Here is a 13878-nt window from a genome sequence, read left to right as displayed (position 1 = left end):
TATTGTATATATACACTTCCAAACCACATCAATTTAATATATGGTATCATCTTCCCAACGCATGCCTGGACGAGATTATCTTATAAATAAGAGCGCATTTTTTTGTTTTACACGTCAGAATATTTTTGTACCGTTCTTTTTTGCATCACATATAACTGAATTAGAATGATTTTATTTTTATTCAAAACATGTTAACTACTCTGTACAAAAACAAAAACGATGTGCACAGTTATAAGTAACAACTTAACATCGTTTATATCAGCAAAATAATTAACAATTGACATTAAAATTTATTCAAACAGTAAATATTGTAATGTGATCACACATTGTTGGTCATGGCTAGTGATAATTTCTCATTGAGACCTTTAGTGTCTGGTACGAGGATTCTCTTTGGGCTCCTACCGGGATTGGGATCCATTTTAATGTTACGAATGGTTATTCATCTCTACAGGCCCGACATAGAAGACGCTGAACACCGAATAAAAGATGTACCAATCGACGAACTTTACAACTCCTACGATTTTATTATAATCGGAGGTGGTAGCGCCGGATCAGTTGTAGCAAGTCGGCTTTCCGAGAATCCAGATTGGAATATACTTCTATTAGAAGCTGGACCAGATGAAAACGTTCTTTCAGAAGTACCGGTACTATTCCCAGCTTTACAGACATCGTCCATAGATTGGCAGTTTGTGACAGAACCGAGTAGTGATTATTGTTTAGGTATGGTGGATAACAGGTGTAAGTGGCCACGTGGTAAAGTTCTTGGTGGATCGAGTACACTAAACGCAATGCTTTACATACGAGGAAATAGAAAAGATTACGATAACTGGGCAATGTTAGGCAATGAAGGTTGGGCATACAAGGACGTTTTTAAATACTTTCTCAAAGCGGAAGATATGAGAATCCCTGAATACCAAAACGATCCATATCATTCAACCGGGGGTCCTATATCGGTTGAAAATTTCAGATACGAGCAACCGATTACAAAAAAAATATTAGAAGCCGGCGAACAGCTTGGTTACAGCATAGTAGATGTTAATGGTGAATTTCAAACTGGATTTACAAAATCGCATGCAACTTTACGTGATGGCCTTCGATGCAGTACCGCTAAAGGATATCTCAGACCGGCAGCAAAACGGGACAATCTTCACATCAGCCTTCACTCTTTGGTAGAAAAAATATTAATAGATGACCATAGAAATACATACGGTGTCAAATTTACCAAAAATGGAGTATCCATCGTTATAAGAGTAAATAAAGAAGTGATATTATCAGCTGGAACAATTCAATCGCCGCAAATTCTAATGTTATCGGGGATTGGAGATAGTGTGGAATTGAGAAGTCTTGGTATAGATCCCATAGCTCATTTACCCGGTGTTGGTAAGAATCTTCAAGACCACGTTGCTATGGGCGGACATTCCTTTCTGTTTGACAATCCGTATACGAACGGATCCGACTACTGCTTTAATTACCATACTGTGGCTTCTATTGGTAGTTTAATTGATTTCGCAATTAATCGAAATGGCCCGTTATACAGCATGATGGAAGCTGAAGCGATGGCTTTTGTTAACACAAAATATCAAAACCCGGAAGAAGATTATCCAGATATCCAGCTTTTTATCGCACCAACTGCAGATAATATGGACGGTGGCTTGTTTGGTAAGCGTGCGAATGGACTTTCCGATGCAACATATGCTGATTTATATGAAGATATTTTGTATCAGCCTTCGTTTTCTATAGTGCCTTTATTGCTTAGACCTAAGAGTCGTGGATATATTAAGCTACGTAATTCCGACCCTCATACAGCACCGCTAATTTACCCAAACTACTATTCGGATCCAGAAGATATGGCTAGAATGGTAAGTCGTAATACACATTTTAACAATATCGTAATTATAATATGTTATTTGCCTTAAATAATTATATATATGCAAATTTAATTAGTAAGAATTTTTTTATTGAATTACTTAATGTATGTTTTAGATTACCTTGCTAAATTACTTAATACTATTATGTTCTTGAATGTACTCGACACACTTGATATCCGACTATAGCTCTCCGCTCTAGCGGGTTCTAAAAATAATAAATCTAGATATATACAGCGTGTGTGAATAACATTAAATGTAATTATTTAATACTATAATTGTATTTTTTTTTAAGATTGAAGGCGCTAGAATTGCTCAAATGTTGGTAGAACAGCCTGCATTAAAAGAACTTAATGCTCGACCAAATCCGAATCGCAATCCGGGTTGCAAGAAACACTCTTTAATGTCTGACGAGCATTTGGAGTGTCAAGCGCGTCATCATTCCTTGACAATTTATCATCCAGTAGGTACCTGTGCTATGGGCCCTGCGAAGAACACCGAAGCTGTGGTGGACGCAAAATTAAAAGTAAGTATAAATTATTAAAAACAAAATTAAATAATTGATTTGTTTTTATTATTCCTCAAGATAGCAAACTATTAACAAGATAAAAAATTATTTCAGGTTCACGGAATCACCAATCTTCGAGTCATCGATGGTAGTATAATGCCAACAATTGTAAGTGGCAATACTAATGCCCCAATAATCATGATAGCAGAAAAAGCGTCAGACATAATTAAAAAAAAATGGGCTGACTCAAGATATATTGGAATTGAATACGATTCAGTGCCTAGTTTACTGTATGGGGATAAAGACGATACAGTAAAAATCAAATCAAGAAATGCGGAAAATAGTAAATCAACACCAAATATGTTTAATGAAATATCTAGTCTTTTCCCGTATTTATCACAAGACATCCTGAAACAATACGAAAAAGCAATTATCAACCAATCAGGTAGACAAAATATTACTGACATTGCTATTCAAACAACAAAAGTATCTAGAGGCGGTTTAGAAATAAATAACATTTCTAACTTCTTACCTAATTCATATTACAGTAAAGAATTAAAAGAATATAAGCAAGCGATAGGTGATCGACCCCGATTTACGTCAAATACCGTAAACAATAAAGTTTCGGCTAAACAATTTAGGCCGTATCCGTACAATAGAGCTGAATATTGTGACGCAATGAAAGAGACGATATTGAGTCAAAAGTCCCAAAAAATGGACTATTTTAATAATTATACTCCCATGCTTTCTGATTTATATAAGAATTATAAACAAAAGATGATGTATGATAATATGAAAGATGATTTCGATATAAGAAAAGAGAATAAATTTATATCGAACACGAAATCAGTAACAAGCAGACCTAAAAAAAGTAATATTTGGTTATATTATAATGGATTAAAATATGAAATACAATTATGAACTCTTTAATAAATAAAATGTCCAAAAAAATTTATAAATTCTCATTATTTGTTATTACTTGTAAAAAATTATATGAAATAAAGCCATATTTAATTTATTTATGCGAGTTCAATTTTATTTTACTACATACTCTTTATTAACAATCAACTTGATATCATTTTACAAATAAGAATAATAGGAATATATACAAGAAGTTTACGCGCATTAGTTATTAAGTAGATCGTTAGACTGACGTCCTGAAGTAAGAGAACATATTAAATTATGTTTTATTTACATAATTTTATGTGACTTGATAAGTAGAACAAAATGGAACATTTAGAAGCACAAATATCATCGACGTGTCCATTGTCGTTCAGTGGAATAACTGGAGAAATATTCTTGAAAGCTGTGTCAACAGTAGTTGCTGTACATTGCACGATATTAGATGACTTCCAGTGGCCACCCGATAACTCTCGAGAAATTCTTGAAGAAGGTTCGGGTAAGAATATTTCATTAATTATGCAAAATATACCGAATTGGAGAACAACAATTCAAATTATAGACATAATAAAGTTCTTCTTCAGGTCCAACTATGTGACAAAATTGTTTTAAAAATATTAGCGACACTAGCTCCTGTGATCCGTTCAGAATAATGTTACAGATTTAAAATCACTAGTGAGATTTGAATATTTATAATATTTTGAATTACTCTTTACTTTATTAATATAAATTCATTTAACACTGCTAACGTTTATTCCTATACTTAACATTTAATGTATTTTGCTGTCTTTTCAGACATATCATTTGATTTCATAGTAGTCGGTGCAGGAACAGCAGGTTCTTTGCTTGCAAGTCGTTTATCAAGTGCTTTTCCATCGTGGAAAATTTTACTGATAGAAGCTGGTGACGACCCTGGCATTGATACTGAGGTAATAAAATGATTTAAACTGCTTTTAGTCTACGTACACCATACTAATATAATTTTATTATTTGTAGATACCGGCATTTTTATTCTTAAATCAAAATTCAAGCAACGACTGGTCTTACAAAACGCACCCAAATGACAACAGTTGCTTAGGTTTTAAAGACAACAGTTGCATATGGAGCAAAGGCAAAGGGCTTGGTGGATCAAGTTCAATAAATGCTATGATTTATCTTCGAGGACATCCTAAGGATTATACAGAATGGTACAATCTTGGTAACCCTGGTTGGGACTATGAAAATCTCGTAGCTTATTTCAATGAACAAGAGGCGCTTTTCGAAATCACAGATCCTGATTTTAAAGGCTATGATAATGAATGGTACAAAATTCTCGACAATGCGTGGAATGAATTAAACTTCACATCACACCACTACAAAAGTCATGAGGCTGCCGTTGGAACTAAAAAGGCAAGACTATTGACACAAAACGGAAAACGTATGAATACTGCAAAACAATACTTCAAAGACACTGACAAAATATTTGTTATGAAAAATACAGTTGTTGAAAAGGTGATTATAGACCCTATTAGTAAACAAGCCAGTGGTGTAGTAGTAAAGCACAAAAGCGGTATAGCGATGAACATTACTGCAAATAAAGAAGTAATCTTATCGGCTGGGTCGATCGCCACCCCGCAAATACTTATGATATCGGGAATCGGACCAAAGTCGCATCTCGATGAAATTGGTATTGATTGTCATCAAAATTTAAAAGTAGGCCAAAATTTACAAGATCACATCCTCCTTCCTCTATTTTTGAAAACGAATATGAATATGACCGTGTCAACTGATGTTATAAATATACTTCTGCTTCAGTATATGCTAACTAAAACTGGACCATTCTCTAACATCGGTTTAACTGATTATATGGGATTTATAGATACAGAGAGTAATTTGGATTATCCTGATATTCAATTCCACTATTTCTATTTCACTAAAAATGATAATTTCGTAATAAAACCTTACCTCGAAGGTCTCGGATATAAAAGTGAAATCATCGAAGCAATAGAAGATTTGAATAAAGAGCACGACTTTTTGGGTATTTATCCCACACTTCTGCATCCTAAATCTACAGGTGAGATACTTATGCCAAAACGACCCTTCACAACGCCTATGATAAAGGCTAATTATTTTCAACATCCTGACGATGTACGTACATTCTTAAGAGCTATTGATTTTGTCCACGAACTTGAAAAAACCTCAATTTTTCGAGAAATGGGAATTGAGTTACTGAACGTTAGTATCACCAAATGTAATGAACATTCATTTAACACGGACAACTATTGGCGGTGTTATATAAGTCACATGGCGACCACTATTTACCATCCTGTTGGTACCGCTAAAATGGGTCCGCGAAGCGACGCCGATGCTGTTGTTGATCACGATTTACTAGTTCACGGATTTTCAAATCTTAGAGTTGTCGATGCAAGTATCATGCCAACCATACCAGGAGGTAACACTATGGCTGCGACTTTAATGATAGCTGGAAAAGCCGTTGACATTATAAAAAAGTATCATGATAGCAGAGATGAATTATAACTGAAAATCTCAATTATGTCGACATTCCTGTTGATAATACAATATATCGTTAAAAGTATTAGCGACAAAAACTCCTGTGATCCTAATCTCCTGTAGTCCCGTAACTGGTGCATATACGTCGAGTCTCTGAGGCTTAAACGTTTACAATATATTCAATACCTTCTTACTGTATCAATATAAATACACTACCAAATTTAATTTAACACTGTTTTCGTATATTCCTATCCTTAATAACATACAATGTACATCTGTCTTCGCAGGCATATCATTTAATTTCACAGTATATTGAATTTAAAACAATATATTGTTATAAAACAAATGAAACATACTTATGCAGTTTATGTTAAATACTGTTAAGTAACTTCCCAATACTTTTAATTTCTACGTGTCATGTTTATTTAAACATAAAGAAATGTTCAGGCATTGTATTAAACTAAGTTAGAGGTGTTTATGTACGCTACATACATACCGAATGTTAAAGGACACATAAAGAATTATGTAATTTAGAAAATTTTAAAATACATTTTAAGTTTAAAGGCCGATGTCAAGTCAAATATGTCATATGTGGAGTTAGAGGTCAGAAATCAGAAGTCACTGACACTTGTATTGTTCATAGTTTAACCCTATTAAGAAATTTTTCATTGTAGAATTTAATAAGCAATAAAAAGTATGCTATACTTTATATTATTTTATTTATTTATTTATTCTTTATTGCACCCAATCTTAAAACTAAAAAATTACAATTTTGTTACATAAAAGTTGCATGAGGTGCAACAGGCGGCCTTATCGCTAAACAGCGATCTCTTCCAGGCAACCTTTGAATCTATCGGGAAAAAAATCAATAAATAAATGTAATGTGGGCCTACACCCTACTAGATTGACCGACGGTTTTTGAAAGGTTGTGGAAAACCATTTCATTCGGGTAGCGCAAGTGCAGCCTGCGTCTGAATCTTTGTGGGAAGCCTGAGTACGCGGAGGACGTCTTCCAGCTGATATGACGATTATATTTTTTTCATTTACAAAACTATACTTCATCTTTCTTCCTTCTTGTAGAAACCATTTAAAGTAAAGTAACAGCCTATATGTTTCCCACTGCTGGGCTAAGGCCTCCTCTCCCATTAAGGAGAGGGTTTTGGAACATATTCCACCAGACTGTTCCAACGCGGATTGGTGGAATGCACATGCAGGTTTCCTCACGATGTTTTCCTTCACGGTCGACTATGAGACGAATTATAAACACAAATTAAGCAAATGAACCCGTCATCATCGGTTAAGATGCACACGTTCTAACCACTGGGCCATCTCAGCTAATTTACTGCTGGTCAAGCCGGCCTAGACGTCCAGCAAAATCCCTCCCCATTATCCTTACCTGTGATATAGATTATCATTTCTAAATATCTATATATTATACAAATCTTTTAATTCATGATTCCCTATAGCTTATAACGTTAATATATTAGATAAGACATAATATTATAATATAATCATATTACGGTGAAAATAAAAATGATCTCAGTATGTTTTCAATCATTCAATACTACAATAAATACTCCGTATTAAATATTAAACTCAGGATACTCTCCGACAAGAAGACTTATGTGCGAAAGTAACTTTATTTGTCTGTATGTTTGTTATTCTTTCATAGCTAAACCAATGAAAGTTATCAACGAAATTGGCCTAAAGACAAAGATTTACTTAAAACCTAACCAAAAACTCAAAAAATGTGATCGAAGCCACGCGAGACAATAGTATAATAATAAAACAAACTTAAGTTTGGCAATCAGATCCTGAACAAAAATTATAGCAAATTTAATTAAACGATGGCTGACACGAAAAGTTTCCCATTTCCCATTTATATGTATTATATATTTTTTAATATTTCTGTTCTTTACAAAACCGCATTCTAATCAATTGCATTCCAAAAATAAAGGCTTTTTTCGATTATATATTTTATTATTATAATTTTATTAAATTTCCAAAACCACATTTTTCCCTTCATGACAGTTGTTCCTGTAGCACACAATCTCCTAAACTAATCGAAACTTAATAATCAAACCAAAAATAATTTTCTTGAAATAATCGCATAATTAAAATTCATCTAAACCTTATTTTTAAAAGTCAAGATTTACATTCTCATGTCCTTTAAGACAAGATTAAACTATCATCGACTTGAGTCTTTAATTGAAAAAAAAAAAAAATTATTTACTAATGAGGTTGATATACTCGCATTGTCGTAGTTCGAAATTTAAATAACTGCCTATACCCAAAAGGATTGTCTATTCAACATTGAGATGGGTAGCGCGTTATGTCACAAGGGTGAACCTTGGCGTGATTTCGTCAGACGTGTAGTAATAGTTTCGCTTTCGCATTTGAAACGAAATGTTAGGAAACTCATTCGTATTTAGATTCAACACATTTTTATTTCAATTGTATTATTAAGTACCTACAACGATTTGCATTTTTTATAACTTCATAAATACGTAAGGTACGAAATTATTGCATGTGAAAAATACTTATGTACTTATGTATTACTCAGTGTGAAAGGCAGGTAATAAAACTCAAATCATTCAAATGCTAAGCTAAGGAGATTTGTATAAAAAAATTGTGTAATATTTTTTAGCAAAATTAAAAGTTCGTGTTAAGGCTTGTTATTGCATATAATTATTTTATTCATTTGAGTCAAATAACAATCAAAGATAACTAAAAACCAGGGACGAATTTGTAAAATGATATTTACAAATCCAGGCCTACAAACCTTTGTTGCCCCCAGACTTTAAATTATATATTGTTTAAGTCTTACTTCAAAGTTGAAACATACAACATATGCAACAGATGCAATTCGAGGCAATCTTTGATAGTATTACAAAAACGAGAAATTCACGCTTGTCACGAATGTATTCGAAATTTAAATCGGATTATATTTCAAGTGTAGCTACATAATACATATATGTATATATATAATATAGTATTATTTTATATTCTAAACTTTCTTCGAAACGCGCTGCATTGTATACAACAAGATACAGAGTGCCAACATTTTATAAATCTAATACCATCACTATCACCGTTAATGAAAAATATATGTTACCTAACAAAAGTCGATCACATTTGCTTAATATCAGAGATAATTCTTTAAAAAAAATCGTATTGTGTCGCAAACAATGGTCCCGTCGGGAAACTTCCCATAATAAAGTAGAACGAAACTTTAATTATTGAATGTATTTCGTGTGCCTTATTACAAAACAAATTAAATCAATGCCATTTGCGTAAGGTCATACAAGAAAGTTTATTTTAAACCTGAATATATGAATCATCTTTGTAAACTATGCATTATATGTTTATAGATTTCTTAGAATATTCTACGAATTGTTAATGAATAAATAAAAACTACGTGAAGCATTTTTAAAAGGTCGATTGCGTCTCAATATACCCGCTTAGTGACAATCTATCAATCATTTTCCTACTTTCGTCGGATTTTGTTTCTAGGTCTAGGGGGTTTTTCTTACTGGGTGACCAACAATATTTTCCTCTAAAAACGTCTTGTTAGGCTACTCTCGGCTCTACATTGTATTGGAATTCAGAATTGCTTGTTTGTTTCCGCTTGACTAAGTTATTTTACGCGGCTTATAGTAAAGTGAAATGATCTTGTAAGGAAAAGCGTTATACCTAGGGGACCCATTCCTCGCATAGCGTTTTTTTCGTTTTACTTTAGGCAATCTTTTCCACTCTTTCTTTTTCTTTCTATCTCTTTCTATTAAAAAACAATTTCATTTAAACATATTGTTTGTTATTGTTTTAATATCACTTCTTTTTGTTTTTAATTATACTTAAGCATTGTTAATTTACATATATGTATTATTGCGTCAATTATTGTACACATAATATACAGCGCAACTAAATTCGTTCTAAACGGGTGTCTTACGATACCTTTTATTTTTTATTTGTAGTGTGAAAAATCTTGTTTATCTCATCTTATTATCTTGATTAGTCTTCCGTATCACAAAACATCAAAGACGACAATTTATCGTAAACTATATGTGAACAAATTCATATAAAAAAATAACTAAGTCACATCAGATGACCAAATACCTTTACGCCAAAATTTTAAATCACTATAAAATATTTATTTTTAAATTTATTATATCAGAAAGTTGTCATATACCTAATTAAAATACCTAATATAATTGTTTCATGAAACATCAAATGGTGACATAATTTTTTTGTTAATTAAATAAACGTTAAACTAATACTAAAATAATGTGTCTTAATTGATTTTTCGTACGCGACACGTCACTAATATTATTAGTTTTACATTTTATTCAAAATATATAGACGTAGGTATTATTAATTAATTTTTCCGTTACATGTGAAAGGGAGTAGTTAACAAAATCGACGTAAGGCAACAATTTAAAAATAATGACGTAATCAAAGTACAAGTTTTCGAGAAAACTACAAAAACTGAGGAATTATTACTGGCATACATTTAAAGATTTCACAGATTAGTACACGATTAAATATATAAAATACTTGAATGTTTGATGATTATATAGAAACACTTTTGGAACGTAATTTTACAGAATTCCATAAATAATAAAATTATATAAACAATATATATGTATCTTATATAGTTTAGTACAAAATTTAATGTAAGTGTTCTTACAGATCGATAATATAAAATTTATGTTGTGGATTTCTTTATGTATCGTAATGTAATTTGTAAATAACTATGAAAATCTTTATAGTACTGTAAAGAATAACAATTATAATTCATTTTCGGTCCAAAAAATATATAATATATGACTAAGATATTATTAGAGGTTAGGGTTTCCCCAAGGCGAGCGGTACTATTATTTATTGCAAAACTGCGAATGTAGAACGAGCAAGAACGGCAATGCTTATGTGTATATCTGCACGTACACAAACTAGTCTAAAAGAACTTTATGTTGCCTCAGAATCACCGAAATCAGAATTGGAAATCTGCTGTAGAAAAAATCTAGAAAAGCAAATTAGCTATACATTTTTGCTGCTAACTGTACACAGTTAGTAAATTTGTAACCCGAATAGTTTAATTGATGACCTATATTGTCTATAGATATAATATGTCGTGTAAGATTACGAGAGTAAAAAACAAAGAGATCTCCTGTGTTTAGCACTCACATGTACATTGTAAATATTGTTATACATAGTTGGCTGGTTTCCCTCGACAGTGGGTTCCGTAGCCGAGATAGGGCAAAACAACATCATAAAAAAATCAAATATTCTCATATATAGAAAACTTGCAAACTGTAAATGTTGACTGACAAAATAAACACTTCCAAGTTTAAGCAATGTTGTTTAACTCGACTAAAATCACTTTAGATAAAAGTATTTAAAGCAATGTCGTAACATCCTTTCCTCCTCTTTGACTTAAATTTCATCAACTTAGGTACTTTGAGTTACTGTACTTTACTTTCTATATTTTTAATCTTGACTTCTATTAAAGTCTACTTTAAGCTTATCGATTCTAATCTTAATATAATTATTCCCTTCTTAATTATTTTATTTTTTCAAATATACTCAACGATTTCAGCGAGAACATCCAGCAAAAACTCATTCATAATTTTAATTATAATAGAATTATTAAATTAGACTAATAATATGTAAACAAATAAAACAACCACGCAAAAAATTTGTTCGCAATCATATTTTAAAATATGTAATGATATTTTTAATGTATTAAAGGTTATCTAAAAATTATGTCACTTGCTTGTAAATACACTGGCTCACTCATTCTTCAAACCGAAACGTAAATAATTCCTACATAGATTTAGAATATTAAAGAAATGGAATGTACTCCGTCATAATTTTTGCTTTTTGTAGCGTGATGAGCGTATAGCCATGACGAGCAGATAGTCTAGCCTTTTGCGATAAATAGGATATCTAACATTGAATTAATTCTTCAAATCGAAATTTCTGAGTCTAGCCTTTTGCGATAAATAGGATATCTAACATTGAATTAATTCTTCAAATCGAAATTTCTGAGATTAGCACGTTCAACCAAACAAACAAACAATTTTTTCACCTTCATGATAGTAGTAGACATATAGAAGTATAGATAATTGGTTGTCATTATTATTATTTATTTTTTGTAACTTTTTCCATGCTTTCATTTTAACGAAGTTTTATTTTCTGTTTTTGCGGGATTTATCCAAACAAAAACAGACAATCTAATCGCTTGATAAAAAATTCCGCACAATCCTACATGTATTGAGAATGACTGTAATAAAATAAACGTGAGTTTATGTATACCAAGTGCCTGTAAGCTGGATAACATTATTATTATTAAAGAAAATGTCACTTATTATCTTCTGACAATTTACCATCGCATTCTGCATTCAGTAGCATTCATTGTTACGTAATATTTCTTACTCAATAAAAAAAAACCGAATCATATAATAAAATCAGTTTTTTTTAATAATATATAATTTGAGTAACATATGATTAAACAATGGAAAAAAATATGTTACTTTTGTAATGAATCATTTTATTCTGTGTTTATATAAATTTAAATATCATTTAAATATACGTTTATCATATCTTTGAACATAACCAGAGCGGAACTGAGTACAATAAAAATCACAACTGAGACAGTGTTTGTAATTAAACAAGATTAAAAAATAAGCAATACAAAAATATAAATTAAAAAAATAATTCGATTTACATTGCATTTTATTAACAACCTTCAAATACTTTTTCTTTTATTTAATACTAGCAGTGCACGCGTCTTCATGCGTTTGAATTTAACAAAAATCTTATTGTTCTGGACCAAATTAGTTTTCATTAAATAAGCTATCTGCTAGTGCCGTCAAAATCGGTCCAGCCATTCAAGAGATTAGCCGTAACAAACAGACAGACAAAAGTTACTTGGTTATTTTAATATAACAAAAACAGACACTCCAATTTTATTATATGTACTAGTTGTCGTTCGTGGATTCACTCGCGTTTTAGACATTTATCGTCTGGTATAAGGATTAAAAATAGCTCATGTCCTTCCTTAGAGTTTACGCTTACTTCCTACAAAATTTCATCACATTCGGCTCAGTAGTTTGGCCGTGAAAGAGCAACAAATAAATATACAGAGTAGGTACTTTCGTATTTATAATATCAGACCACAAAAATATATAAATGTAATTGATTGTTAGACACTGTTGAGATGAATTAATTAAATGTATAAATAAAAATATGACATTTGTTCACAGAATTCAATAATAAGCAAATAATTTAAATGTTTAGGACTAAATATAGCAATCTACACAAGTTCCTCTGTTTAGATGAGGCTTGTGAGGGGAAGTTTTCTAATTCCACCACGCTGCTATAATGCAGGTAGGTGGATACACAAATTTCATCTTCTAGAGAAAAGAGAAGACTATCTTCATCCAGCCCTTGATCAAATAAGAATAACATTAAATCGTTTCAAAGGTTAAAACGTGTTACCATCGTAGAATATTTTTATGTTCTATAATAATATAAGCACGTAAAGACGGTCCTATACTGAAATACGAGTATATCCGGTGGAGTGGAATTCATCATTTCAACTGAAAATAAAAGTTAGACAACAGAGACTGCATCTGTGTTTGCGCACACACACGCGACATTCACAGATCACACAACCAATAAAAATAGCTCCCTATCGCGCCATTCGATGCTATTCGTCGCTATAGATTCTCGCATCAGTTCAACCCGAGAAAGCAAGTGCATGTAAATTGACGTGTCAAATTGACGAATATATTAGGTGATGCGATATTACAAGTTATAACGTTTGTATAAATATCATACTCACATAAGAAATAAATATTGATAATTCGGGATAGCGTTTTTAATTCGGATGTGATCGGTTTTACGAATTTTGCCAAATGTTACATCTAAGTTGTGTCGTACTATCACTCACAAATCAATATTTCAGCAAGCATTGAGTTTAGTAATCCAGTTGATTTGTATTTTCTAAATTAATATCGTGCTCTGGATAATAATATCGTGACTCGTGAAGAAGCGTGTATCTATTAGAAATACTGAGAATCATAACAACACGTTACGTTAACATCGTGAGAC

The 13878-nt window shown here is 31.8% G+C and overlaps 3 protein-coding genes across 4 annotated transcripts in view; 2 read left to right on the top strand and 1 right to left on the bottom strand.

The window, feature by feature from the left end:
- Positions 1 to 13878, bottom strand: part of LOC124532810 (flotillin-2) — a 287470-nt gene that overhangs the window by 75524 nt on the left and 198068 nt on the right. The gene's annotated exons all lie outside the window — the stretch shown is intronic.
- Positions 231 to 3357, top strand: LOC124532817 (glucose dehydrogenase [FAD, quinone]-like). The gene is made up of 3 exons (XM_047107898.1): positions 231 to 1859; positions 2161 to 2391; positions 2488 to 3357. The coding sequence occupies exons 1-3, from the start codon at positions 336 to 338 to the stop codon at positions 3292 to 3294; spliced, it is 2562 nt and encodes an 853-aa protein (XP_046963854.1). The 5' UTR covers positions 231 to 335; the 3' UTR covers positions 3295 to 3357.
- Positions 3428 to 5801, top strand: LOC124532808 (glucose dehydrogenase [FAD, quinone]-like). Of its 2 annotated transcripts, none has more exons than XM_047107884.1 (3): positions 3428 to 3766; positions 4069 to 4202; positions 4270 to 5801. In XM_047107884.1, the coding sequence occupies exons 1-3, from the start codon at positions 3601 to 3603 to the stop codon at positions 5788 to 5790; spliced, it is 1821 nt and encodes a 606-aa protein (XP_046963840.1). In that variant the 5' UTR covers positions 3428 to 3600; the 3' UTR covers positions 5791 to 5801. The 2 variants fall into 2 exon arrangements, with proteins under 2 accessions (XP_046963840.1, XP_046963838.1); XM_047107882.1 differs by having other exon boundaries at positions 3432 to 3772.

The sequence above is a fragment of the Vanessa cardui genome, chromosome 10 (assembly GCF_905220365.1).
Source record: "Vanessa cardui chromosome 10, ilVanCard2.1, whole genome shotgun sequence".
NCBI classification, from domain to species: domain Eukaryota; kingdom Metazoa; phylum Arthropoda; class Insecta; order Lepidoptera; family Nymphalidae; genus Vanessa; species Vanessa cardui.
The sequence above is the reverse complement of the archived record's forward strand: the minus strand, read 5'-3'. Positions and strand labels throughout refer to the sequence as shown.